Raw genomic sequence first — 27,338 nt, 5'->3', positions numbered from 1 at the left:
AACTCCTGAACCACCCCGATTGGCAAGGACACCCCCGCCAGCTGTGACAATAAAATAACATTACCATACAAAACAAACAATAAGTAATAAGAGGAGGGCGGGTGGGAAGCTGTTACCAAGCCATCACTTTCACAGTGGATGAGGGAAGCGTGAGGGGAGATGGCACCCCTATATGCCCTACTAGACTGGACTCCTCCCCTCCTCACTATCACACCACTAGCCACCTGCCCCCCAATTCTCTATACTTGCCTCACACTCACACATGACCCTTGTCCGCCTAGCTGCGCCCTACTCCCAACTGTCCTATACAGGTTATCTATTATTGTAAAGATAAACTGCAGCATAGTTATTTAATTAAACACAATCATGTTAACAAATATTAATGTGTTAAATTATGTTATAACTTGCTTTTTGATAGCATATTAATGTGGTAGTAAAATCCAATAATACTTAAGGCCTCTGAAAAAATCCATGCCAGTTCATAACAGCTTGGGGCTTATAGATTTTGACCTGAAGTCTGTTGCTGTCGTGTTTAATGTTTCACATACAGAGGACTTGTAGTTTGACTCACAGTTCCACACTGGTTTCTGTCGCTGAAAAGCTGCTCATTCTTAGTGATGAGTTTCCTCCTGAACATGTCAACAAAAGGAGTATTGTCAGTGGAAGGACTGATGCTAGTTTCCAATCCTAGTCTAAAATAAATTAATTGATTAAACATTTGGAATGCAAAAATATGTTGGCCCTTCAAAGCTCCTCAGTTGCAAGTAATGAATATCATGCAGAAAAGATCAAATCACAACCAGTGCCATGTATCTTTAGGTGCAAAATATATGTGAAATTGTCACACACACACACACTGGTGCACTATAGAAGTCTAATAATAAAATAATAATAATAATAATTCACCACCTACCTTAAATCTGCATTTTCATTCAAAAGTGTGTGAATTCTGTGGCTGTATTTTCCCTCTACTTTTATCACTCTATGTTCAAAGCTTCTTTTGAGGTCATCTAATTGGCTTTTCTAAAACCATAAAAATTGACACTTTAGAATGCAAAGACAGCATTGGTCTAACTTGTGTACCAGAGGTATTTTTAATTTATAATTTTAACTACAACAAAACTATTTTTGCTCACTTATGACTTCTGTTTGCGCATGGGTTTGGACTATAAGTAGGCACATTTCTCTTTTGTGTATACTGCAATGCTAAGCTGAAAAAGGGAATCTGTCCTACTTTAAACTGTGAATGCAGATGCTTGGACTCTGTTTATGTTACTTACGAGGTGACCAATCTGTACATGTGCTTTCCGTATCTCAGCATTCAGTGAAATAATAACCTCCTTTTTTTCGCCTAGTTCTGCCTGTAGGTGCTGCAATGAAATATATAAACACACTCACAAAATAGAATGAAAAGTTGTATTAAAAATGATCCCTGTAAAATAAGAGAGAAGAATGCCTGGTCCATGTGATGCTAAATAAAAATCAGTTACCGTTTTCTGTATGTCCTGCATCTTTGATTCTTGCAAAATGTCTTTGTACTTCCTCCAGGATTCCTGAAGATATAGAAAATATTTTCAAGTAACTCAACCTTTACCAGTGCATGACAGGTTGTTTAACTGTATCCTACATTAGGTTCCAATGCAAAAGGGTTTTCCAGTCAAATAATAGAACAAATAAGCATAACATAATGGGGGATCTTCTGGAGGTCTTGTTTTCACATGTGTGTATGATTAATCTCCACCTTCTTCAAACCAAACTCCAAATGCGCATCACTTTGTGAAACATTGCTGAATACTACTGATCACAGCTTTGAGTGCATCCTATGTAAGGGATGCTGGATCCTCATTTTAGATGATAAAGGCTGCAATTGTATATTGTGTATATGGACTTGCTGAGTTACATTGTAACATTATCAACCTCTTGTATGAATTTGTTTATGTACTAAGAATTACTCTGTCTAATCTACTTTTAAGAGTTACTTCCCTAATACCTTTACCTCTGTTGTGCATTCACTCTTGTTGTATGTGAGATGAGATTAGTTAGGTGTAGATATTGTCTGTGTAACCCACTGCCATTATGTTATATGTTAATCCTTTTCGGTTTCCTGTATGTCAACTTTCCCTTTCCTGGTAAAGTGGCTATATAAACTATGCCCAGTCCCAGTAAAGCAAGTTTTCTTCAATGTTGAGCGGTGTGTCATGACTGGTGGTATGGTTCTTTTGGAGATCTTTTTCCGTGGATGAGCACTTTCAGTCCAAGATTTGGACCTGTTATGTTGTCATCTTGTAGCTGGCTTTCTCCACGAAGAAGTTGGCATTGATGGCCAATGACATCCCTTAGACTCCATGGTTTCTTGTAAAACAGATCATGGCCAAATTAGATCTTGATCTTAACTGCTCTTGCTTCAGTCAATAAGCTTAATTAAATATTAAAAACATTCAGAAATGGAAGATCAGGTCAAACATATTCAGATATCTTTGTTTCATACTTTATTATTTTTAAGAAACAAGGGATTACAAAAGGGTTTAAGAAAGATCACATAGAACTGAGGCCTTGGACATTATTCTAATCAGGGAACTACACACTACACCACCTGGAAGTAGTACATTCTACCAAACTATAAGGATCCCTGTCCTGTACTTCAGTATCTTTAGTGTCCTGTGTAGGAAAGAACGGCCATCCAGTGGGGAAGAAAGAGGAGACCGGAACTTTGGAGCAGGAATAAGGTATTTTGTGTAGCCTTTGTCTCAAAGAGAGCACATTTTGAGATTCCCAGTGCAAGGGTATGAGCCATCAAACTCCAACTACATCCTATAGATTTCTATGGATACATCTCATCCTGGCTCCTGAAATAGTATGCCTTTTTATTTAGGTATAAATGTGTTCAGCTGTACCCAAATGTGTAGATTATGTAACAACAAGAAATAAAACATTATTTCTTCAACGTTATAATGCAGTTTACCATATGGTTCAAAAATATTGTTACATGCTTAAGGTGTCCACATTATAAACTATAAGAAATCATTCACTCAAATTAAGTTCTGTAACTAGCCAAAACTGAATTAGATGAGGTGTGCTGTAGTAAATGTGTTAGAAAACACTAGACATCAAAAATAAACTGCACATTTTCTACTAAACTCATGGTCAAAATGTAAGCATACACAACCTTAAATAAAATGTTCTGTACGTGTAAGGGCTTCCATTTGCATTCTAAATCTTGAGGACATTTTATAAAGTGATGCATAGGAGTAATATACTTGATCCCCACTAAAAAAAAGACAGGAATTTAGGGAAAAATCAGACTACTTTTTGGATTTGTGAATCTCTGAAAATGAGGAGAGACCGCCAATTAAACAAAAAAAAAAATAATAAGAATCCTCAAAAATATTTGTTATCCATTCTTTTTTTTTCACTTCAAGCATTCTCTCCTTAACCTAATCACGTATTACCTGGTTGATGTAATCCAAGAATCAATTAATGCTTGTTATATTTTATTGGAGTCATAAAATCAACTGTTAAATAACTGCTTGGCGGAATCCAAGAAAATCTGAGCCAGGTTTCAAGTGATTAAGCTAAGAAGAGGAAGAGTGGAGGTAATAGATTACAGGTGAGTTCAGGAAGGAAGGAAGATAGAAAAAAAAAGGAGAGAGAAAAAAAAAAGAGAGAAAAGTGGGGGGTAAGGGAAAGAAAGGGAAGCAAATGGAGATATGCAAAGAGGTAGAAAGAGACAAAGAAAGAGGATGGGAGAGAGAGAGAAGAAAGTACAGGGTGTAGAGAGACATAGAAACGAAAGAGCTAAAGAGCATGTTACTTATTATTAAAGATGTTCTGAGGCAGCTCTGCCTTTTGTAGAGCATGGGCAGTGATACCTACGTATCATGTAACAAGCAACTTTACACCCAACGTTGTACCAAAAGCTTAAGTATCACTCAAGCCATTTAGAAAATGGTTCCATTTGTAGAACTGTTAAACAATGAGGAACATTGGTGCTATACAAGTAAAGGACAGTATTAATGACTACTTGTCTCAAAAGGCTGTAGTGTAATGCTGATCATGGATCTGCAACCTATTTGGTATTCATATAATGTTGCAAAAGGTACTTACATTCAACTGCTTCTCATGGCTCTGTTGAAACATGGCCATTTCTTCCATGGCCCTTCTCTTCAATTCTTTCTTCTCATCCTCAAATGTATCCAGAAGAGACTCTCCTGTAAATAATGATATTGTTTGTATATCTGTGTGCATTTGTTAATAAAACAAAAAATAACAGTAAAGAAATTCAGGTTGATAATCATGTTTAATACATTCAAACACTCTCAAAAAAGGGCTGTCTAGAGGGAGTACAGAGATTATCCAGAGCAAACTTGCTTTAAGCTCAGCTTGAACAATCTCATATACATCAACTGTTGTTAGCAATATGTAGAACTGCACATGAAAAACTGAGCTGTTGGCTTCATTGTCTGCAAATCAGAGCAACTTAATGGACAAAACTGCACATGTTCAAGATGTTAGTGTCAGGGTCCATCCAGGCTGCGGAGCTGCGTTTCTCTGTTTTTCTTTGCCTTGCTTCAGTTCCAATGTTTTGCTGTAATCCGTTCCTGGATTTCCATATGCTCTGGTCTGTGCTTCTTTTTCCTTGATTCTAGTTCTGCTCTTTGCTTCAGCTCTGTTTCCTTTATCAGGTGTCCCCCACCCGTTCGTTCTGTTTGTCAGTCTGCAGTCTAAAGGTATGTCCTTGGTTTTGTGTTTAGATTCAATGTTTGGTTTCAGCTTATTACTGATTCGGTAAGCAGGGTTTAGCGTTAGGACCCACCGAATATTGGAGTACTTTGGCGTAGTGGTGGGCTAAGCATACTATGGCCATATGATGTGACGGTATCTCCAATTGTTATCTTATAGTCCTAGGCTAGTCCTGTATCCATGTGCGTCTGTATTTTGTGTACATTTGCCCTCCTTTCCCTGAATCATCTGAGGATTTCGGTTCCTCTCTCCTCTCCCCATGTCCCAGTTAAGATGTCCTATCCTTGCTTAATGGAGAAGCGTCCGAGGATTCTGGCTCCTCACTCCGTCCCCTGTGTTCCTTGGCTTGTTCCCTGTCCTTTGTTGTGCCCTGTATCATGTATGTCTTGTCTGGTTATGTTCCTTGCTCGGTCCCCCTGTTCCTTGTTCTATCCCACTTGCTTGCTACGTTTCTGTTGATACTCTGCTTAGCTTCCATTCTTCCAGCCTGCAGCATCCTGCACATGATTCTAGTGCTATGTCTCATGCCTGCTCCAGGGTGCCTGCAGGATATCTCCTTGTGTTGCTTTGTTCTGGACAACATCAGCTGCTATGTCAGGGCGCTGGTATTTGGTTTGTATGGACCTTTAACTGTTGGAGCAGGGAGACCAGTGGTCTCTGCTGGCTAAGTTGCGGCACCAGGAATTTAAAAGTCTGTACGAGCGACTCTATTGGTCGCCAGCAGGGGGCTCGTCTGCCATCAACCAATGAAGTACAGGCGACCGATAAAGTTGCTCGTACGGGCATTTAAAATCCTAGCGCCAAAGCTGCTGCGTAGTCCGTACCGCGTTAACCCCCTATTAACCCCTTCTGGAAAAAACAAAGAAAAAAATGAACACGAAGAATGTACACGAATATTCGCCCAAACTGAACACAGGAATTGCGGAATACGAAGATTGTTTCCCCCACGAAGACGAACACAAAGAGTTGGCCAGCGCCCAAGTCTAATTTAAATTGAATAAGAAACTGCTGAATTAGCATTTCTGTATTGCCCATACAAAAGGAACAGGACCCTTCATTGCTCTTGTATCTGTATGTCAATTTCTGTATTGTACTTGTCGTTATCTGTAAAATTTTCATCTTGTACAACGCTGTGGAATCTGTTGGCGCTTTATACATAAAGTATAATAATAATAATAGAGATACAAAAATGCAAATCTTTTATGCTTTTTGCTTTTAATAAAGCATCAATGCATTTATTGATCAGCAATACAGGAGACCATTCATTTATATGATAACCTGCTTAAATGTTTGCTGTCTGTACCAGTTTCACTCTATATATATTAAGTAGCAATAGGATGCTACCTATTAAAAAGATAGTTTATAGCCCCGTTAAAGAAGAATGCAAATTAAAGTACCCAGAGAGTACTTTAATATGCATTCTTCACAAATGAAAAAATATATAAGAACATGAGCTAGAAGCTCCCAGGAGATGACCAGAGCTAAGTATATCACATGCAAGAGATGTGTTTAGCATGTATGGAAAATAGCAAGGAGGGGTTCTGCAGAATCCTCCCATAGATTTGCAAGGAGAAAACACAGAAAATGAAAAGGGACTATGCAGCTATCATATGCATTAAACTGCATTTAACAGCTGGAGTTTCCATTTTGGGACATCACAAACTCTCCTCACTGGCACAAAACACAATGAAGCCCCAACTTACTTTGCTTTCTCAATGCCTCTAGCTTATCGTTTTCAGAAGTCTCTTTCCACAGGGCTTCCTTTTGTAGCCAACTTTCATTGAGCTCCTCTGATAGGCTTTCCTGAAACAGACAGGTATAAGACTAAAGGTATTGTTAGCACGTTTGCTATCTTAATTTTAAGCATAATCTCTCCCTTTCATAGATAGAATGCATGAACGCATTACAAACTTGAGGCTCAAATCATTAGATGAAGATAAAGACAAATCTTCCTTTTATTCCTGTCCGTAGTCCCGTTACTTAGAATAGTACAAAATATAATTCAGCCAGTCACATGTTTGATTTCCAGACCTATCTTGTACTTATGGGTAGTGTCCCTTTAGAGATATAGGCCATTTATTGTGATAATTGTCACTATATGATATAATATATAAAGATTTATAAACCCATAATTATATTTCATTCTTCTACTGTGTAGTGACCCTGAGGATAGCTCATTATTAAGGGCCAGTCTGGGCCGATCCTCTTTTGGTCCTCAGCCTAGGCCCCCACCACAAGCACCACTTAGCAGCTGTTGATTTATTAGTTAAAAATGCGCTTCTGTTATATGGAGCTTTTATGAAACCTAAACCATAGTCCTCAAAGAAGATTTTCTTAAAGTGAGGTTTTTATCTAGTTTAGATGGCAGTGGGACCATACATAATATTTTGGTTCTAGTGCTTCTGGACTGGGGGTTGTGCACTGTGAATGTGCTCATCCCTAAATAAAAGATCAATTCATCACTTAACTTATATTATTCTAAATAGAGAATTCATTTCTAACCTCCAGTGATAGCATCCAGCATTAATAGACTGTGATAGACAATCAAAGAAATGTATGTATTTAAAGCTTTATTGCTTCTGTGTGGATGGATGATTAGTCACCAAAAGCCTGAGTTTACCTGGTATGTCCTAAAAGAACTTTTCAATAAATCAAAATCTTTCTGTAGCTCGTCTGCATAAACAAAAGTCAGAAGTTGAGGCATTAGAATAATGTAGTTAGTTGTAAAAATAATGAACAAAATAATTACAATATCAAAGATTTGTGTTTCACCTATGTATTTAACAACATTTCTTAATTTCAGAATTAATTATGGATGAGTATTAGCAGCAGTAATGAGGAAATACATTGGTTTTCTTTTTCTCCTAATGACAATTGTTTTTTGTGGTGAGTGATGTCACATGTGCTATGTTTACATCTTGAACGACGATATGTTTAAGGTAGTAATGGAGTCAATAGAGATGCTGGATGGGTTGTGACATCAACAAGTGGGTACTTCCAAAAATCTGGAAGTTGTCCCAAAGTATAAAATTCACAGGATATTTCCCTGGGAAGAAAAGTTAAGTGACCTATGTCTATTTCCCCAGGTCCACCACATGATATTTTACACCTGTCTCTACCCTGTCTAGCCGCCTAAAAAAAACAAAAAACCAAAATAGACAAATCACCAGGTCCAGATGGCATTCACCCCCGCGTTCTAAGGGAGTTAAGTAATGTAATAGACAGACCCCTATTTCTAATATTCAAGGACTCTATAGTGACCGGGTCTGTTCCCCAGGACTGGCGCATAGCAAATGTTGTGCCAATATTCAAAAAGGGGACAAAAAGTGACCCGGGGAATTATAGGCCTGTTAGTTTAACTTCTGTTGTATGTAAACTGTTTGAGGGTTTCCTAAGAGATGCTATTTTGGAGAATCTCAATGAAAATAAATGTATGACTCCATATCAGCATGGGTTTACAAGGGATCGGTCCTGTCAAACTAACCTGATCAGCTTTTATGAGGAGGTGAGCTCAAGACTGGATCGGGGTGAATCGCTGGATGTCGTATATCTTGATTTTTCCAAAGCATTCGATACGGTGCCACATAAAAGGCTGGTACATAAAATGAGAATGCTTGGACTGGGGGAGAATGTGTGTATGTGGGTAAGTAACTGGCTCAGTGATAGGAAACAGAGGGTGGTTATTAATGGTACATACTCTGAGTGGGTGACTGTTACTAGTGGGGTACCACAGGGGTCAGTTTTGGGTCCTATTCTTTTTAATATATTTATTAATGACCTTGTAGAGGGATTGTATAGTAAAGTATCAATCTTTGCAGACGATACTAAGCTCTGTAACGTGGTTGACAAAATAGAGGACAGTGCACGATTACAAATGGATCTGCATAGGTTGGAGGCTTGGGCTGGGATGTGGCAGATGAGGTTCAACATGGATAAATGTAAGGTTATGCACATGGGGAAGAAAAATCCAGGCTGTGAATATGTATTAAATGGGAAAACACTGGGGCCGACTGACATGGAAAAGGACTTAGGAGTCTTGGTTAACAGTAAATTTAGCTGTAGCGACCAGTGTCGGGCAGCTGCTGCTAAGGCAAATAAAATCATGGGGTGCATCAAAAGGGGCATGGATGCCCACGACAAGGAAATAATTCTACCATTGTACAAGTCACTAGTCAGACCACACATGGAATACTGTGTACAGTACTGGGCACCAGTGTACAAGAAAGATATAGTGGAGCTGGAGAGGGTTCAAAGACGGGCAACCAGAGTAATAAGGGGAATGGAAGGACTACAGTACCCAGAAAGATTATCAGAATTAGGGTGATTTAGTTTGGAAAAAAGACGGCTTAGGGGGGACTTAATAACTATGTATAAATATATAAGGGGGCAGTACAGAGATCACTCCCAGGACCTATTTATACCCAGGACTGTATCTATAACAAGGGGACATCCTCTACGGCTGGAGGAAAGAAGGTTTCTACACCAGCACAGACGGGGGTTCTTTACAGTAAGAGCGGTGAGACTATGGGACTCTCTGCCAGAGGAAGTGGTAATGGTAAACTCAATAAAAGAGTTTAAAAGGAGCCTGGACGTGTTTCTTGAAAGGAATAATATTACAAGTTATGGATATTAGATTAACAGGGACAGAACGTTGATCCAGGGATTTATTCTGATTGCCATATTTGGAGTCGGGAAGGAATTTTCCCCCTGGTATGGGGCAATTGGCATCTGCTTCATAAGGGTTTTTTGCCTTCCTCTGGATCAACACAGTAGGGACACAATATGTATATAGGTTGAACTTGATGGACTTTGGTCTTTTTTCAACCTTATGAACTATGTTACTATGTTACTATTTATTCTGGACAGAAATAAGGACCAGGTTTTATTTATTATTAGATAACGTTACCACAATAATCTCAACATAAAATGATTTGTGTTGACTCATTCTAAAGACAGAAATGAAATTAAAAGCTATCATTTGTGTTTATATGGTAAAAGTATTCTTGCCAGAGATGCCAGATAACGGCCCATATGCAGTAGAAACTGGATCAAATTTTAGTTTTTTTAACTTTTCACTCACACACCTCTACATTTTTTTATCTCCTCTCCAGCCTAAAAAGCAATGCACAAACTAAATCAATCGTTTAGCACTCCTAACCCGCACCAGGGACACTTTTAAATGAACCCTGGAGATAAAAATGGGATTCCTGTCAAAAAAATACTGTGCTGCATATTCAAACACAACTTTTACCCTCATAGCTGGCTTTGACCCTATAACATACTGTGTCCATTGCTCCACCAATAAGAGTAGTTAAAATTATATGTCTACATGGACACACATTTTTATTTCTTATATTTAAACATACAGTAGGACATCTCTCTTACCAAATTTATTTTCCGCCTCAGCCTTCTCTTGTTCTAATTTAGAACTTTTTTCCTTCTGGACAGCATGTAGGTCATCAGCATATTTTTTCTGGAGATTGCTAGATAGGTAACAAAAGAAGTTTACCATAATAATAATGCACCCATGACTCCCAAGCAAGCAAAAGCTGAAAAGTCTAAAACATGTCCACAACTTTCAAGAAGCGTGTGAGTTCTCTGATGACTGAAAAAGTAGCCCAGGGGAGAGCAAGACTACTTTTTAGAATATTTTGCCGTGTTTCAGTTACTACATAAAGCTGTTATGGACAAGTGGGCATGCATAATAGTTACACCCATTTGCAATCATACCCAACTTATACCCAAGCACCAGGTACCATCTACACATGTATCAAGTGAGACAAGATAATTTTCGGGTTATCTAGAAGTGTTATACCTACTTCCAAGTATTTGCAAGGAATATTACAAGTCTAAATTTCCAGTAACCACCGCAGTAGAGTTGTATAAGAAAAGTGGCATAATGAATTAAATATATATAGGATCATATTGTATATACATTGCAAAAATTTACAATTTGCAAAGCGGTTAAAACAGTGCAAGGGGTATAACAACATCATCAAAAAGTCAAACAAAACAAAATAGTGGCACCTGCTGCATGGCCAGGGTCTTTCCTTGACTCTATACATACATATTCTTCAAATGATAACAGGACAAAATGCTAAGGTAAAGTGCGTTTAATCAATGTATGTCAGTGTGCTATTTGTAAAAAAAAAAAATATATATATATATATATTTCAAACATTTTACCATATTTGTTCTTCATTCTTTTTTTTAAGTTCTGTAATTCTTTCCTCTAGTTCCTGTGTTAGCTAAGATAAAAAGGACAGACATTACAATACTTATCAAAGACTTGCATGAAATCCCCTTTACCTTTAGTGTGATAATGTTTTGCAGCATCTCTATTTTCTCATTGCCCTATTCTTTTCTAGTGGAGGATGGGATATTATTTCATGATACTTGCTGTATGTATAGGAAGGCAGTCCCGGAGGCAATAGAAGTCAAATGACAAAATTACAATCCAGTCCAGCATATGATGACCAAAAGCTACTATACAAATACGCCATAAAAAAAGGAGGACAGAAAGTATCCAATCAATGTGTAGGTTCTTCCTAATGTTTTGTTTCATATTTATTTGGAAAATATTTATATATATTTATAGTACAACTTGCATTTAGACAAACTGGGCAGTTGTACAATGGAACATTGACACACAAGAGGAGAATATATCAACAAATCAGCTGCAGCTAAATACATAACTAAGTCAGTATTAAATACATCATCTAAACTCATTGGAAAGTGGTAAAGAAATCATACAGATTACAAAGTTTATATTAAATATAGAATTAATATCACATTGACACCTAAAGATTTTTTCACTCTATACATCCTGGTGACAAATTGCACATATGAAAAAAAGAAAGTAACCTAAAATCAACAAATAAATGAAACCCCAGAGGCAAATAACAACTCCGTTGACTTCCATAAGACCTTTAGTAAATTGCCCCCCAGGTTTTAGTGTAAAATAATGGCTCATTCTTCAACACTGTCAAGCAATGCATCATCAAGGTTGCACTGTTTTGTGATTATTCTATAACAGCCATATAACAACCAGGCAGAATTGTACTGATTTAGTATTCAGTATATTCCTCATTACAAACACTGAATATGCTCTACTGAAAATCATTCAATGAACATTTTAGCACCAGTGAAAGCTGACAAATGTTTTTTGACACCAATTTAGAACTGGGTGTGTATACCATGGTGACAGATCGGAGAACTCACCCTTCTCTGTGTTTTCTGATGTTCAGTGGTCTCTTGTTCTAGCAGCGCAGTTAGCTTGGAGATTTGTTCCTGAAAATCTTCTATAATATCTTGCCTGCAAGAATCGTCCATTTGTTACATGCCATACTAGGACATACTTTTGTTCACTTATACTATGTTATAATCTAATTACCATGATTATTTCCAAAGAAGACAACTTTAAATTAATTCAGACAATAGATGGTACAGTTAACACTGCCTTTCTAGTAATATACTTCCATGTACCCAAAAGTACAATACATTTGTCTACAACTAAATTTATAAATGCTTGATTCCAAAAGGGCAGAATCATGATCAGGGTCTCCATGAACAGCTAGGTTGTAAGAATCTATAATACCATTATGTGAACCTTCACATTATACATTCTGTGGGTAGATAAAATTGGTATGTTTGATTTGGCACCTGCATTTAAGCAGGGATGTCAACCTACATACTGGTAGCAAAATCACCAATTAATCTGATCACAGCAGTGAAGATAGGAAGGAGTCAGTTCCAGACTATGCGATCATGCCCTTTTACCATGAGATTGAGGCACAATCCCCGAGACTCGTGGCCAAAGCCTGAGAGTTTCCAGGTATAGTTATTAGATGGGTTCCCAGGACATTGCTTAGATAGCCTTTACCTCAAATATAAGCAGGATAATATTTTAATAGCACTCATTTCCTAAAACATCTACAAGTTATGTTTTGTTCATGGCAGCAGGTAACAAATACGGTACATAAGGCATACACGGATAGATTTGCCAGGAGTTTAAAAACTGATGTGGATTTGGGTGCAGTGAAAGTGTACCTTTTATGACAAGCAAATGTAAAGCTAAAAACAAACTTGTAACCACTAATAAACAACTTTTTATTGCTTTTCCTACCCTCTTATTAGTGATTGTTCTTGCTTGTCCAGTTTCTCTTCTAATCTTTGGTGAGCAGCCCTCACATTTTGTCTGTTGAAGTAAAACAGAATGAGCAAATCATCTAACTCCAATTCCACATCTTACATTCTCAGATAGTTCTAAGGGGGAGTCGCGATGATATTTAATCTAAACATACTACAGTAATAACTTCATAAAAGTGCACTTTGAACCCCTGGTGTATAGACATAGAAATCAGGTACCAGACTAACACACACACCAGGACACCTTCTGCTACACCGACACCCAAACACACACCAGGACAGGCTCTGCCACACTGACACCCACATCCGGACAAGCTTAGCTACAACAATAAAAAAATGTATCTTGCACACTGCTTTGTTGTTCACCCCCTCTCTTTTGTGTTTTTGCTCCTTTTGTGTATAGCCGCCAGCCAGCCAACACTATGTGTATTTATGCCCCCAGCCTGCCCCTCCCTTTAGTATTGATTTATGTCATGGCCCCAGCTGTATTGATGCCGCCAGCCCATATAAAACATTCAGTCACATATACTCATTCATTCAAATATACTCGTTTATTCACAGACTTCCACAGGGGCCGCTGCTTCCCTCTGTGTTGCTCGCACTCGGTTGCTCGCACTTCTTTTGTACCACCCAGGGGAAGCAGGAACGGTGCAGGGTATTGTGATGTAAATTGACGTGACTCCGCTGGGTTCCTGCTTCCCCTGGGTGGTGGAAGAGAGCACAGTGTGAGCAAGCAACACACAGGTAAGCAGCAGGGCCTCTGCAGAAGGCTTTTGCCCCACATTAAAGATGGGCCCTGGCTGTCGTATGGGCCACTTCAGTACTCCCCTGACTGTGCCTATTTTCAGCTAGGGGCCCAGAGCTGCAGCTCCATCAGCCTCTATGTTAATCTGGCCCTGCATGCGGTGGCATGCGTGGACATAATTTGTCAGAGGACAGTGTTCTCAATCCAGGGACTGTCATCAGAAACCAGGAACGTCTGGTCACCCTATTATAGAAGAAAAAATGCTATCCAACCATGAAAAAAGTTGTCCCCTTAGTTACTAAATCAACCAATTAAACTATAATTTATATTTGGGCCTAATTTCATTAGAGACACACTGAGGCATGATTACTGCCAGCCTTGTTGAATCTAAACATCAATTAAGTGGAACCTGTCTTGCAAAGTGAAGAATGAGAAATAAAGTCATTGATATCTATCAGTCTGGAAAGGGTTGCAAAGCCATTTCTAAGGATCTGGGACTCCAGCAAACCATGGTGAGAGGTACTATCTACAAATGGAGAAACCTGAAACAGTAGAGAAGATTCCCAGGAGTGGCAGGCCTACCCCAGTTCCTCCAAGAGCGCATTCATGACAAGTGCAGCAGGTCTCAAAAGAACCCAGACTAACATGTAAAGAACTGCAGGCTTCACTTGCCTCAGTTAATGTCAGTGTTTGCGATTCCACAATAAAAAGAACACTGTGCTAAATGGCAAGACAAAAGCACTGATAACCAAAAACAACACAAAGGCTTGTCTAGACTTTTTGGATAATATTCTGTGGACTGATGAGTCAAAATTTTAACTTTTTGGGAGACATGGGTTCTATCAAATCTGTAAACAGTGAAATATGGTGGTGGTATTGTGATGGTCCAAGCAGTCCTCTTGTGAGGACGAATATAAGGGGAGCCCGGTATGCAGGAACAGGCAGACTGACCTAGGAGCAGCCAAAATTCAGAAAGCACCGTCCAAGCCAGTGATGGCGAACCTATGACACGCGTGTCAGTGCTGACACGCGTAGCCATTTGGGGTGACACGCGCAGGATTTTCTGCGATTCATCCTCGGCTCCTGCACGGCCGCCGAGGATGAAAGAATCTGTGCTGGAGGACCCGTTCCTCCAGCACAGATTCTTTCATCCTCGGCGGCCGTGCAGGAGCCGAGGACGAATCGCAGGAAATCCTGCGCGTGTCACCCCCCCCAAAAAGGGGGGGGGCGGGACGTGCAGTAGCGTACCTAGCGGGGGGCGGGGCGGTGGAGGAGCAGGCTCGCAAGGGAGCGGTATCAGAGGTCTTTAACAGACCACCGGCTCCCTTGAGTGATTTTAAGCCGGTTCAAGGATCTCCCTTGAACCTGGCTTAAAATCACTCAAGGGAGCCGGAGGTCTGTTAAAGACCTCCGATACCGCTCCCTTGCGATCCGCGCGGCAACAGCTGTTGTGCGCCGGGGTTTGTTGTCAGATCCCGGCGCACAACACTGAAGCCGCGCCCACCGCTGTCCGTGCCCTCTGAACCCCGTGCCCTCGGAAGAAGAACTGAAGAAGAAGAGGAGCGAAGAGCAGGAAAAGGAACTGTAAGGAGAAAAGAGGAAAGGTAGGAAAGCATACAGTGAGATTGGTGTATGTGTGTGTGGATTGGTGTATGTGTGTGGATTGGTGTATGTGTGTGGATTGGTGTATGTGTGTGGATTGGTATGTGTGTGGATTGGTATGTGTGTGGATTGGTATGTGTGTGGATTGGTATGTGTGTGTGGATTGGTATGTGTGTGTGGATTGGTATGTGTGTGTGGATTGGTATGTGTGTGTGGATTGGTATGTGTGTGGATTGGTATGTGTGTGGATTGGTATGTGTGTGGATTGGTGTATGTGTGTGGATTGGTATGTGTGTGGATTGGTATGTGTGTGGATTGGTATGTGCGTGGATTGGTGTATGTGCGTGGATTGGTGTATGTGCGTGGATTGGTGTATGTGCGTGGATTGGTGTATGTGCGTGGATTGGTGTATGTGTGTGGATTGGTATGTGTGTGGATTGGTGTATGTGTGTGGATTGGTGTATGTGTGTGGATTGGTGTATGTGTGTGGATTGGTATGTGTGGATTGGTATGTGTGTGTGGATTGGTATGTGTGTGTGGATTGGTATGTGTGTGGATTGGTGTATGCGTGTGGATTGGTGTATGCGTGTGGATTGGTGTATGCGTGTGGATTGGTGTATGCGTGTGGATTGGTGTATGTGTGGATTGGTATATGTGTGGATTGGTATATGTGTGTGGATTGGTATGTGTGTGGATTGGTATGTGTGTGGATTGGTATGCGTGTGGATTGGTATGTGTGTGAGAGTGATGGGTGTTATGCTGTACCATTTCCAATGTATTTTTCATTATATAATTATGCTCTAAAGTACATCATAACTCCCATCACTCTATACTGTTCCATACAGTGGCAGAGCTGGGAGACAGAGGCCTTGCACCCCCACCGCAGGACTCCTGAAAGGTAAGTAGTTACTAAGCAGGTATGTTAAATAATTTGTTTTTGGTTTATTAAATACAATTATATATTGCAATTATACATTTTTGTAGTTTAAACTATAAATTGCGCAAAACTATGTTTTTTTGTCGAAGTGACACACCACGCGAGTTATGCTCGATTTTTTGCCGATTTTTGACACACCACGCCAAAAAGGTTGCCCATCACTGGTCTAGGCGATCATGCCTGAAATTCAAAGAGCACCATTTAGACGATCGTGCCCGAAACAAGCCGAGGTCAGGGGCACCAGAAAAGTAGCAAAGTCTGTTAAGAAGCTGTGGTCAGGGTCTCCAGAGAAGTAGAAAAATCCGTGGGGCTGTTTTGCTGCTTCAGGACCTGGACGATTTGCCATCATTTATGGAACCATGAATTCCTCTCTCTACCAGGAGAATGTCCGGCCATCAGTTTGTGACCTAAAGCTCAAGCGGAGTTGGGTTATGCAGCACGACAATGATATGAACCACACATGCAAGCCCAAGTTTTGGAGTGGCCTAGTCAAAGCTCTGACTTGAGTCCTATTGAGATGTGGCTGAATTAAAACAATTCTGCCAAGAAATTCCTCCACAGCAATGGAACAGAAACATTGCCAGTTACTGTGATCATTTTATTCCAGTTGTTGCTGCCATGGGTGGCACAAATAGTTATAAGGTTTAGGGGGCAATTACTTTTTCACATGGGTGATATAAGTTGGCATCAACTCTTAACTTTCAATAAATTAATAGATTTTTTAAAAGAGGCATTTTGTGTTTACTCACATTGTCTTTGTCTTATAATAAAATTAGTTGGATTAGTTAATAGTCCTCCATGCACTCCAAAATCAATAGTGTGTGCCTTTTATTGGTGAGTTACTTAATTACCTGGGTGGTCTTTCCTCCACTGGAGGCTTTTCTTCCACTGGATGTGTAGCTTTCCCAAAAAAATCTTCCTCCAATCGAACAGCAATATGTTCCTTGGATCGCATCATTTTATAACCTGGTGATATAACCAGGTACTCTAACTGAGACTGGAAAAAATCATATTTTTATTCAAAGTAAAGAAAACAAAATAGCAACTGTCATATACAACCAATACACAAGAAACTACAAAATTTAGGCCTCATATCATTATACCTTTACACATATTTCACTATGTAAATTAGCTGTAGTGAGAATATAAAGTTCTCCAATTTATTGAAAACTTTACTTGAAGCACTATAAAAATGTTTAACTATCTTGTAAAGTTTTTTCCGCTTTGTCAGCAGCTTCTAAAATGTCCTTGGTTAGGGAATTAGTGGGTAAAGTGACAATTGTAGTCATATCAATGCATATTAACTAGCAACATTACTTTTTGGAAGATGCATTCACACTAACCTGAACAGCCTTCTTGTTCATCTTCCTGGAGCTAGAAAGTCGGGGAGACACCCGCTTTCTGCACAAGAAAAATATTGAGATGTGATATTACTACAGGTGCATTATAGAACTTTGATATAGAGGGCATATACTGTAGGTCCTTCAACTGTTAATTATAAATATTAACAACCATTTTGTGATGTAAAGTCCTTGACTTGACAGCATATTGCAAAAGTATCCAGCTAATTTAAGGGCACATAACCATTCTTACCTGGCATAAGATGAAAGCTCAGCAGACAACAAATCTCTGCCAGGATCAATGAATGGAGTATAAACAGCAGGAGAGGTCCTGAAGGATGAGAATAATGATTACCATGGGCAGCCCAGTTCTAAGTTATAAAATATCACATATAAAATAGCAAACAGGGACACTAGCTAGTTTGGGAATTATTAATGCTGTTAATCCAAGGCTAAAAGGGGTCTATACAAGACTAATTGTATGGCTACTCCAAATCAGGCACCACTAAACCTAGGCTGACCCTAGGGAGATACTTGTCATCTGTTTGGGTCTTTCTCTAGCCTGTTTCTTATGTGATCCTTGTTCTTACTCCCTGTACATCATGGTAAAACCAAAAGACTGCAGCACTGAATAATTTTTAGGTGCATTTGTTTTACCTCGGTCGGTTTGTGTGGCCAGTGGGCTTATCCATTGATTGTTTTTCACTTCTATATCTTGGAGTAACACCACAGGTGTGAGAAGTATTTATGCAGTCAGACATAGTAGTGTGACATCTGCTCCAGTCTGTTAGTAACTCTTATATACGGCCTGTTAGATGTTACTTTAAGTCAGACTTTCAAGCTTCCTACAACTATAAATGAAAAAATATTACTGAATGTGCATCCCAATGAAAAATAATAAAAAGATAAGACTTTTATTTCTTGATCATATCAAATAAAAATATCCAAGAACAAATCAGGTGAACCCTATACAAACCTAGAGGAAGAAAAAATATTTTTTTGTAGAATTAAATAAGGCAGGGTTGCCTAGTGAATTGGTTGTTAGTATATCCCACCGGGGAAGTCTTTCATCTGACATAATTGATGGTAAAAAAAAAAAAAAAAAAGAAGAAGTGGTAGTCGAAGTGTTGGCGCACTTCCCATCCCAATAAAATACATGTGAAAGAAGAGAATTTTGAATTATTTGAATTGGATAATTTTGGCCACAGTGCTACACGGGATATCAGGATGTCGTTTGACAGCCTGGACTCCCTCCTATCAGCAGAAGCCAGCATCGCTTCTGGGTCACGTCACTACTGACATCACCTGGAAGGTCATCAGAGGACAGGACGAGAACCTTGCTCAAGCCTATAAGGAAAAAACAGTGCAAAACATAAGAAAAAAACACAACTATCTCCCTGAAGCAACTTAAAATTTTTCTAAGGTCTCGTTCATCCAACGCCTGAAAAACCAACCCAGCTACCCTGCGGTTCAAAACAGAAACACCAGAACTGAACAGGTGCCTGATGAACCACAAAAAACCTCACTCCTTTCAACCTCCACCTGTGGAGATCCCACCTGGCACCAAAACTCAGACCACTCACATCAGACCTTTTTTTTTTTTTGTAAAACTCCTAAGTGGCTGGCACTAAAGACCTCATCAAAATTTGCTCTGCTCTGGCTCTCCTACTTCTCACATCCACACGGGAAACTGGACGGCCATCTCGTCCGCCTTCTGAGCTAACCAGAAAAAACACTCCCACTGCAAACGAGAAAGATTCACCAATGCTGTTATCGACCTCTGACACATGAACTGCCGTGAAGCTCATGTTAAGCTGTAAACACCGGAGCAGCGCAACAACTTAAGTACAGGCACAGATGAAGAAGTAAGGTTGTTTATCGCCTGAACAACAGTCAAATTATTGCATCCAAAACAAACCTGTAGGTTCCCAGGCACTGCCCCAACATCTCAAAAGGCCCATGTCAGCCCTCTACCTCTGCCCACTCCCAACACACCAAAGCCCTTAAAAAATAGTCCCCAAAACCCACAGAGCCCCACCATCATCCACATCGGACAAAATGATGTGGCACCTTAACCCCTGCCGTAGCCAAGGACGACATATGAGAAAAAAATCCGACCCATAAGAAGGACCCTACACGCAAAATTGAGTTTGCCAAGCAAAGACTGGACCTGCCTCAGCTAAACCTTGGACAACCTCAAAAAACTGGACACCAAAAAATGCAACTCTAGAATCTTAGCCTCCTGCAGCCAACAAACTATCTCCCTGGAGTCTCGACACCCAAGAAACTAAGGACTGTGCTAGGGCCCCCTGTTTTATGAGGGACAAGAGGAACGACAAACCCCCCCCACCACCACCCATTGAACTGGCAACAAAAGCTACATAAAGAAAATCATCCAAATAGTGTATAATCGATGGCAGACCTACCATGCCGCCATGCAGATAAAAACACCCCAAGCTCGGGTGCTGCAGCTGTGCCCTCACCAAAACCACTGGGACCCTCCTCGATGGGCACTGAGCTCCTGGATTTATCCACACATTCCCCATTCGCCTAGGCTGCCCTACTGGAATGTGGAGGATTTTGCCTTCTTGAATGCTGAATGCTCCCTCTGGCTGCCGTGCATCTGAGGACTGACTAAGCCACCTTGGTGGCCTCAACGGCCTCGCCAGGCCCAATCTGGTCCACACAGCTGCCCCATCAGCAGGTCTCTCCACGTGGAACTGGTAGTCTTGGACAGGGCCCGTAAGTAGTGGAGCAGCGCCTCAACACTGGGCCCAGACATGTAAAGTACTGTAAAAATGCCGAAATGCCTCTGCCAGACTAATCTATCTCACCCGATGCTCTGTATCTGCCGCATCTCTCTGCGAGTCCCTCCACTGGCTCCCCATCCATAGCAATATTAAATTCAAAATACTAACTCTATCCTACAAAGCTCTCACTAACGGTGCTCAAAGCTGTCCCCAACCAGGCTATTTTCATATGGCCCTTAGAAAGAAGAGGGTGGGTCATCTTATATGACCCTTCTCCCCTCCCCAAGGATGTCCCTAACTATTTACCACCAATCAGGCCAAGGGACCCTATAGTAAATCAAAACTCTTGATTGACTGTCAAAAGAAAAGGCGAGAGATGGCTGCCTGCCGTCCCCAGTTATGGTCCCCCTTTGTCACATACTTTCCCCCGGGGCTATTCTGTCTATTTTGGCATCACGAAAAGCTATGATGATAAACTCAGATGATACATGTTGTGAAATTCAATTGAATGAAATGAAGGACAGATTCCTTGTTTGTGGTTACCAGTTGTTATTGCTGGAGGATGGATTACTAAAGGGCCATGCATATATGACAGAGATTCAGAAACAAACTAGCAGCACAGAAAAGGCACAGAGAACAAGATGTTTAAATAAAACCCATACAGCTTCAAAGACTGTTGCTAAGATATTGAAGAAACCATGGGGTAAATATTATTCTCTTCCTGCCAGCTTACCTACCGCCTTTTACCTATATAAACAAGGTCGCAATATGAGAGACATTTTAGTAACATCTAACCCAGTTAACATATCCATGTGGACTAATTAAAGTCGTTTTGTTATGGCAGAACAGAGAAGTCAGTAGCAAAACATCCCTTACAGCCTAGACATCAATTACCAACATTTATTTGTTTTGTTGCTATTGATCATGTCTCCTCACATTTTAGGGGTGGAGATCGGTCCAAGGCACTCTATGCTTTTGCTAATTTTAACATGTATCTATCCACACAGTGTTTGGTGTAGATTTAGTCTTTGTGGTTTTCTGAGATTCTATTTTTAGATGCAGGTGAGAAAAGGTGTTTGCCTGCCATCAAATTCTATGTCCTCTTATTTGTTCTAAAACAAATATAGTTTAAAAGATGCGCAAATTGGGTTAAGGTTGCAAACAAATGGAAGTATATCAATGAGACTGGGAGCTTCCTGCAAAATTACAATTTTCAACCCAATGACTTTATTAATCTTAAAGAGCCCAACCCCAGTGTGCTTAACATTCAAGAAAAATGGAACCAACCACATTCAACAGTCAAGCAAACTTTCATAAACATAATTTTATCTATGCATACTGAACTCTGCCCTGTACATATGAAGTTTTGAAATGCTTACATCACCTGCACACCTCTATAAAATTATATAATACTACTAAATTTACAGTAAAAATGTTTAGGGCTAATATACTTACAAGGGTCAAACAAGGGTCTTTAGTTGTATGATCGTCTCCATTTAACGCGCTCCCATAGACATTTGGGTTTGACCTTGCCCATCAGTTCTTCCTATATGCTTTCAAGCAAAGGAAATGAGTTAAACAATCAATACTAACCACTGAAATGTCCTTGCATCTTGTAGTGAGACATGAAGGGAGTTTCCTAACAAAGCTGTTTGTGGCATTTGTATCTCACAATCCTTTAGAGTTTGGTTGATGTATACACTGTGACTATGGAAACAAAAACCTTCATCTGACTGGTCATACAGACACATCATAATTGCTTAAGGACATTTGAACACTAACTCTGCCAGAAAGCTCTGTGTTACGCCAAAGAACAGGTTAGGAAAGTAAGTTATAAGAAACTAGCTGAAAACGTTTATGTATAAAGTTCAAAATTCTGCAATCTCCTGTAATCTCTACGTTTAGTAAATAAACTCTAATATGTTTCTTTGTATATACTTACATTTCTATATATATATATATATATATATATATATATATATATATATATATATATATATATATACATATAATAAGTATATATTCGACTCGCAAATTACCTGTAAAGGGAAATAAAAAAGCAAAACATACTGCAGATGGATATAGTACTACGACCTGGTGGTTTAAGCTTCAGAGCTAAATCCGTGATGGTGCGCAGGAGGGAGACAGCGTGGTGTCCCTCCTGTCAGCCCCCTCACGAGTGAGCACTGTCACATTCAGGAGATTTGAATGCCAGAACCTTTGCTCGGGCATCCCCTTTCTATGATGATTCAGGGGGTCTGTAGAGACCCTGATCAGGTCTCCTAGCAAGTTTCCCTGTTGCTGATCAAACTTTTCAGTGTGGTCACAGGGAGAATGCTGCAAGAAGAGACACTTTATCTCCAAAATAAATAAACCTGTACTTCACTACCATTATTTTTAATGAGCATGTTCCAATCATGATCATGCGACTTGCCCCAAACATGCCAAACCTAAGGAAATGTTGCTGAACACATGTTATGCGCAATAAACCCTTTACAGAATTGTAAAGTATTTGAAAGGCAAGTTTTCATTTCCTGCTAAACTTGATATTGAATGGTTAAATGGATGCATGAAATATGTCAAAGTGTTTTCATAAACATACTTTTAAGTATCAAATTTGAGACCTGTAAACACTATCGAAGGTAGAGGGCTCAAAACTAAATGTGAAAATATTACAAATTGAAAACAATTGTGCATCTCTTAAAATGTGCCCAATATAAATGAAAATATCACTAAATAATACATAATTATGGTTTTAAAAGAAAGCCCCACTTGTTTGTGTGAGTACACCAAATTAGTAAAAGGGAAATTATGGTTAAACAAGGACATAACGTTAAAAAAGGTTGTCCACAAGGGTAAAATGTCCTCCATCCATAAAGGGGTTAAGAAACAAGGACTTTTCTGACGACAAAGTATGATAAAGAACAGGAGATTCACAAGTATACTATAAGAATTTACTACCCAACCTTATCACCAACAAAACACCACATTTGATCAACAGAATCATATCATATCTATAAAAAATGTGAATAGATTATCCAGGTAGTAGAATCTATAAACACTTTTCACGCAACAATGTGCTTGCAAAAAAAAATAGATAAAGATGTTACTTAACAGCCAATATTTTATTCCTGAAATATATGTGTTTATGGCACTGTAAATGTCACCATATTACAACTCTTCAGCATTAAAAGTACAAAGATCAAAAATTCTTTTTTGTGCGGCATAAAAACAATGTATACAATATTTCCATAGCCAACATATTTAAAGCAGGAATACAATATGATAAATATGCAATGCATTAAATAAAGGTATTGGAAACAAAATCAGGTAATTGTGAGCATATATTATAAAAACAATGGGAAAAAATTGTTCAGCTTGTCGCTGAATCATTACAGTGCAATGGGCAAGAACAAAGTGACATTTTAGAAAAGGCTGGCATTTATAAAAGTACATACATATTATACACACATTTTCTCCCATAGCAGAGGCAGTTATGTGCCATTTAAACTCCATTTTAACATCATTGTCCCTTTGTCACCATTCATGTAAATGGAACATATTAGTATAATAGAGAGTTAGAGAACTACTACTTTTGTTTTAGCACAAGAGGGGTTTTTAATGCTACTTGATTTACTACAATGATAACTTGGTTTTACATGAATTACACAAACTCATAGGCTTGTTTAGTTTACCTATGGGGCACAGGAGGGAAAAGGCATCTAAAAGCATGCTACTAACTGTATTTACATTAAGGAGCATTCTGTATCATGAATATACATTGTATTACTTGTGCTTTTTTTTTTTCACTCGGTTGTTGTTTTTCTTCCAAAGGTTTTCCAACTGTGAGACAGGTAGAGGACAAACACGGACAGTCACACTATAAAGGAGCCTCCCTGTCAAAGAGCTGGAGCTTTCTCAAACATAATCATTAAAGTTACTCCAAAAAATGAGTTATCATTGTAATTAGTTTTAGGCAGGCTTAACTTTTAACAAATCTTCTAGCACCAAACACAATTAGAATCTACTCCAGTGGATTGCCGGCCAGTGCTGACAAACTTGTGTCAGCTCAACTTGCATGTGTTTGAGTTGACATCCCATCGAAGTCAATGTTAGTTCAACATGTATGCTAATGCTCCTTTCATAAATAAAATAGAGAGTGTAACTAAAAGTGGTGAAATTTACCATTAACATCTTATAAGGATCAAACAAATCCTATGCATTTAATAATGTATGTTTAATATGATCTTAAGTCAAATGATGAGTAGTTAAGTACAACCATAAAGTGAAAAGAATATTATTTTAGTTGTGCAAAAGCAAAGGTGTCCTACAATTATCTCACAACGCTGCATACTTATTTTTACCGGGTGGTCATACTGAATCAACATAAATATGTCCAGCTGTCCTCACAATATGTGCCAATATTCATTACCTGTGTATTACTCCATAGACCCACAGAACTCATGGGCTTGCGAGTGTCAAAGGCTTGGCTTCAAGTACAAATTCCTCACAGACATTGTTTATGGCAAGTATAGAGAAATGTGCGTAAGAGTTTAATTATGGTAATTGCATATATTAGTTTTGTAATGGCACAGTTCAATGCCCCCATTCTTCATTGGACGGAATAAAAAAAAAAAACAAAACAAAAAACAAACAAGCTTAACAGTGTATAATGAATACTGTTTACTAGGCCACCAATTAAAATACCACCTGCTGTCTTGATGAGTGCAACCTGACAGATTGTGGAATTCATACATAGAAGGGGTAGCTCACTATGAATAAACATAAATACAGAAAATATATATAAAAATACACTTGGTATGTACAGAAAAAAAATGTTTCTGCTTTTCCAGTTACCGCCAGCTATGAATCCATTAAGATAAAACATGGCGATACCAGAAATAAATATATAAATTACATGCGTCTATTACATGTTTGTATGTTCTGGGTTTCCACACAAACTACACTGCCATCATTAAAACCATGTTAGAAGGAAACAGACATTATATTTTAGATGACATATATGCACGCCACTAAAGAACGTGTGGTTAATATTTACACTAATGTACGTAACTGGTGATTTTGATTTATTGCACCATGCTGTTGTCACACCTTATAACAAATGGTAAATATTGTATTATGGAATGGAGAAATATGTACCCAGAGAGAGGATTGTTTTATGTTTTTAATTTAAAAAAATGCCTTCATTAAAAAGGAGGCACAGCCTGGCCAAGGTGGAAATAGTAATCATGTATGTTTGTGTTTACCTTTTTATTGGTCCAACACAAAAAAAAACAATAGATCTAGCCCCGTCTCTCACTAATAAGGTGCAAATCTTGTGATTTCATTTTCCAATCCAAAAATAATTTAGCAAATTATCTTCATAAAAAGACATCATTCACTGCTAATGAGTTTGTCCTTTTATCCACTGAAATACATTATATAGTGTTTGTTTTTTTATTTTTTGCTTTATCATTAAATCAAGTTTAGATTTTACAATACAGACAAAACATGCCACAGTGGGTATTCACATCCATCTATTGTTAAGTTGATTATTTTAATGCATAAAGAAGGGCAAAAGGGTCAAGTTAAACACACCATACCAAACAAGTATCAGGCAGTCGCAAAAATGACAAATACCAACTGCACCTGAACAGAGGTAAAACAAGGCAGCTTTTAGGCATACAAAACTGTGCTTCTTTCTTGCCAATATCAGACCATAAAAAGATGATGCTGCTTTCAAATGGCCAGATATAATGTATATATGTATTTCTTTTGTTCTATGCAATTGCAAACACTTATAACTATATTTTGGTCCAATTAAATAACCCTATTGACGTTCAACAGTATCTATGTAATTTTACAAAGGTATTTTTTTTTTTTTAAATACAACATGGTCAAAGATTTAATAACTGTGAATTCTACAAGAAAGCTGGCTGATTTTGATTCTGTAAAGGAGAAAAGAAGACATTCACTACTGCTACTTCTACAAACTCAATTACATGCTTTTCTTTGTTTTTTTCTGCAATTGCATTCTTTTAATATTATGGGACAGATCAATTTTCCACAGAAGTTGTCTTTTGATGCCCATTACTACTTTTAAAATCCTCACCTTCCAGACTCCTCTTTCTTTAACTCTTCGATAAAACATTCCCATAACTACATCCCTGATCCAACTTTGAACATTACTTCCAACAGCTCTGTCTTTCAAACTCTAAATCTTATGAAAATCTTTTCCGTTTGCTACATGCTTAAGCCCTCAACAACCTAACTTCTCAATCAGAAAACAAAGGAATCCTACTTCACGCAGTGGACTGCTAACAAAATTTTTTTTTATACATTTAGTCTTCTTTTAGGCTACCCATTTTTGGAGAAGATGTGCAAACTTGGGGTACAAGTCCACCAATTAGAGCTGGTAGACTCTGATTTCTCCTCAGTCCACCTAACATGCTGCTACTGGGAGCAACAAACACAGCTGATTCTTGTCGTTTCAATCCATTGTTTAGCATTGGACTCTGCCCTTCAACACTTCTTTCTGGTTTGTTGACTACCCTTGCAATCCCCAGTCTCTTCAATCGTTCCACCAAATTCATCTTCATCTGCCCCAAATCAGGTTGGTTACGGGTATGCTTTAATCCATACATTTCCTGCAGAAAACTCTCAGCTGGCCTTGAAACAGCAAGGAAATTATCAGAGGTATTTGTCCGTGGCTCACAAGTCATAGGGGACGGACAAGGAGAATGTGTGGGAGAATTGGGTGGGGTTGATGGAAGAGTTAGGTTGTTTGGACGTTGAGGTTGTGGCTTCTCTGCAACAAAGTCACTATTCATCTTGGCAGATATTCCCTGCTCCTGCAGGAGTTTGGTCAAGTTGCTGGTGCTGCTCAAATTGCTTGTGCAATCTCTTACTTTGCTGGGAATTTCCCCTACACTCGGCAGACAAGACAAAGCTGGGGAACTTCGTAAAGTGCTTGTGGAACAGATACTACTGCTGCCACATGATGTTGCACTATACATGGAGCTAAAAAAAAGAAAAGAAAAAAAGGGATGGGGTTACATACAAAATGATTTGCTATT

The 27,338-nt window shown here is 39.0% G+C and overlaps 2 protein-coding genes across 5 annotated transcripts in view; both read right to left on the bottom strand.

The window, feature by feature from the left end:
• Positions 1–320: 320 nt before the first annotated feature.
• Positions 321–22,045, bottom strand: FLACC1 (flagellum associated containing coiled-coil domains 1). 2 transcript variants are annotated; one of them, XM_053472253.1, is made up of 16 exons: positions 21,718–22,045; positions 18,170–18,363; positions 17,766–17,843; positions 17,516–17,573; positions 17,024–17,169; positions 12,866–12,937; positions 11,962–12,055; positions 10,927–10,988; positions 10,126–10,223; positions 7,361–7,413; positions 6,444–6,543; positions 4,105–4,208; positions 1,491–1,553; positions 1,281–1,370; positions 914–1,023; positions 321–629 (listed from the first exon to the last, which is right to left on the bottom strand). In XM_053472253.1, the coding sequence occupies exons 2-16, from the start codon at positions 18,271–18,273 to the stop codon at positions 533–535; spliced, it is 1,329 nt and encodes a 442-aa protein (XP_053328228.1). In that variant the 5' UTR covers positions 18,274–18,363; positions 21,718–22,045; the 3' UTR covers positions 321–532. The 2 variants fall into 2 exon arrangements, with proteins under 2 accessions (XP_053328228.1, XP_053328227.1); XM_053472252.1 differs by having other exon boundaries at positions 321–692; positions 17,024–17,163.
• A 3,651-nt stretch (positions 22,046–25,696) lies between these two features.
• The window catches only part of TRAK2 (trafficking kinesin protein 2), a 38,194-nt gene continuing 36,552 nt past the window's right edge, over positions 25,697–27,338 (bottom strand). For all 3 annotated transcript variants that reach the window (XM_053472241.1, XM_053472242.1, XM_053472243.1), the window contains one exon: positions 25,697–27,282. In XM_053472241.1, the coding sequence (XP_053328216.1) occupies positions 26,604–27,282 (679 nt within the window). In that variant the 3' untranslated portion in view covers positions 25,697–26,603. The remainder of the gene's footprint in view (positions 27,283–27,338) is intronic.

This window comes from Spea bombifrons, chromosome 7 (assembly GCF_027358695.1).
Source record: "Spea bombifrons isolate aSpeBom1 chromosome 7, aSpeBom1.2.pri, whole genome shotgun sequence".
Lineage (NCBI taxonomy): Eukaryota > Metazoa > Chordata > Amphibia > Anura > Pelobatidae > Spea > Spea bombifrons.
Note: the sequence above shows the minus strand (reverse complement) of the source record. Positions and strands in the feature narration are given on the sequence as shown.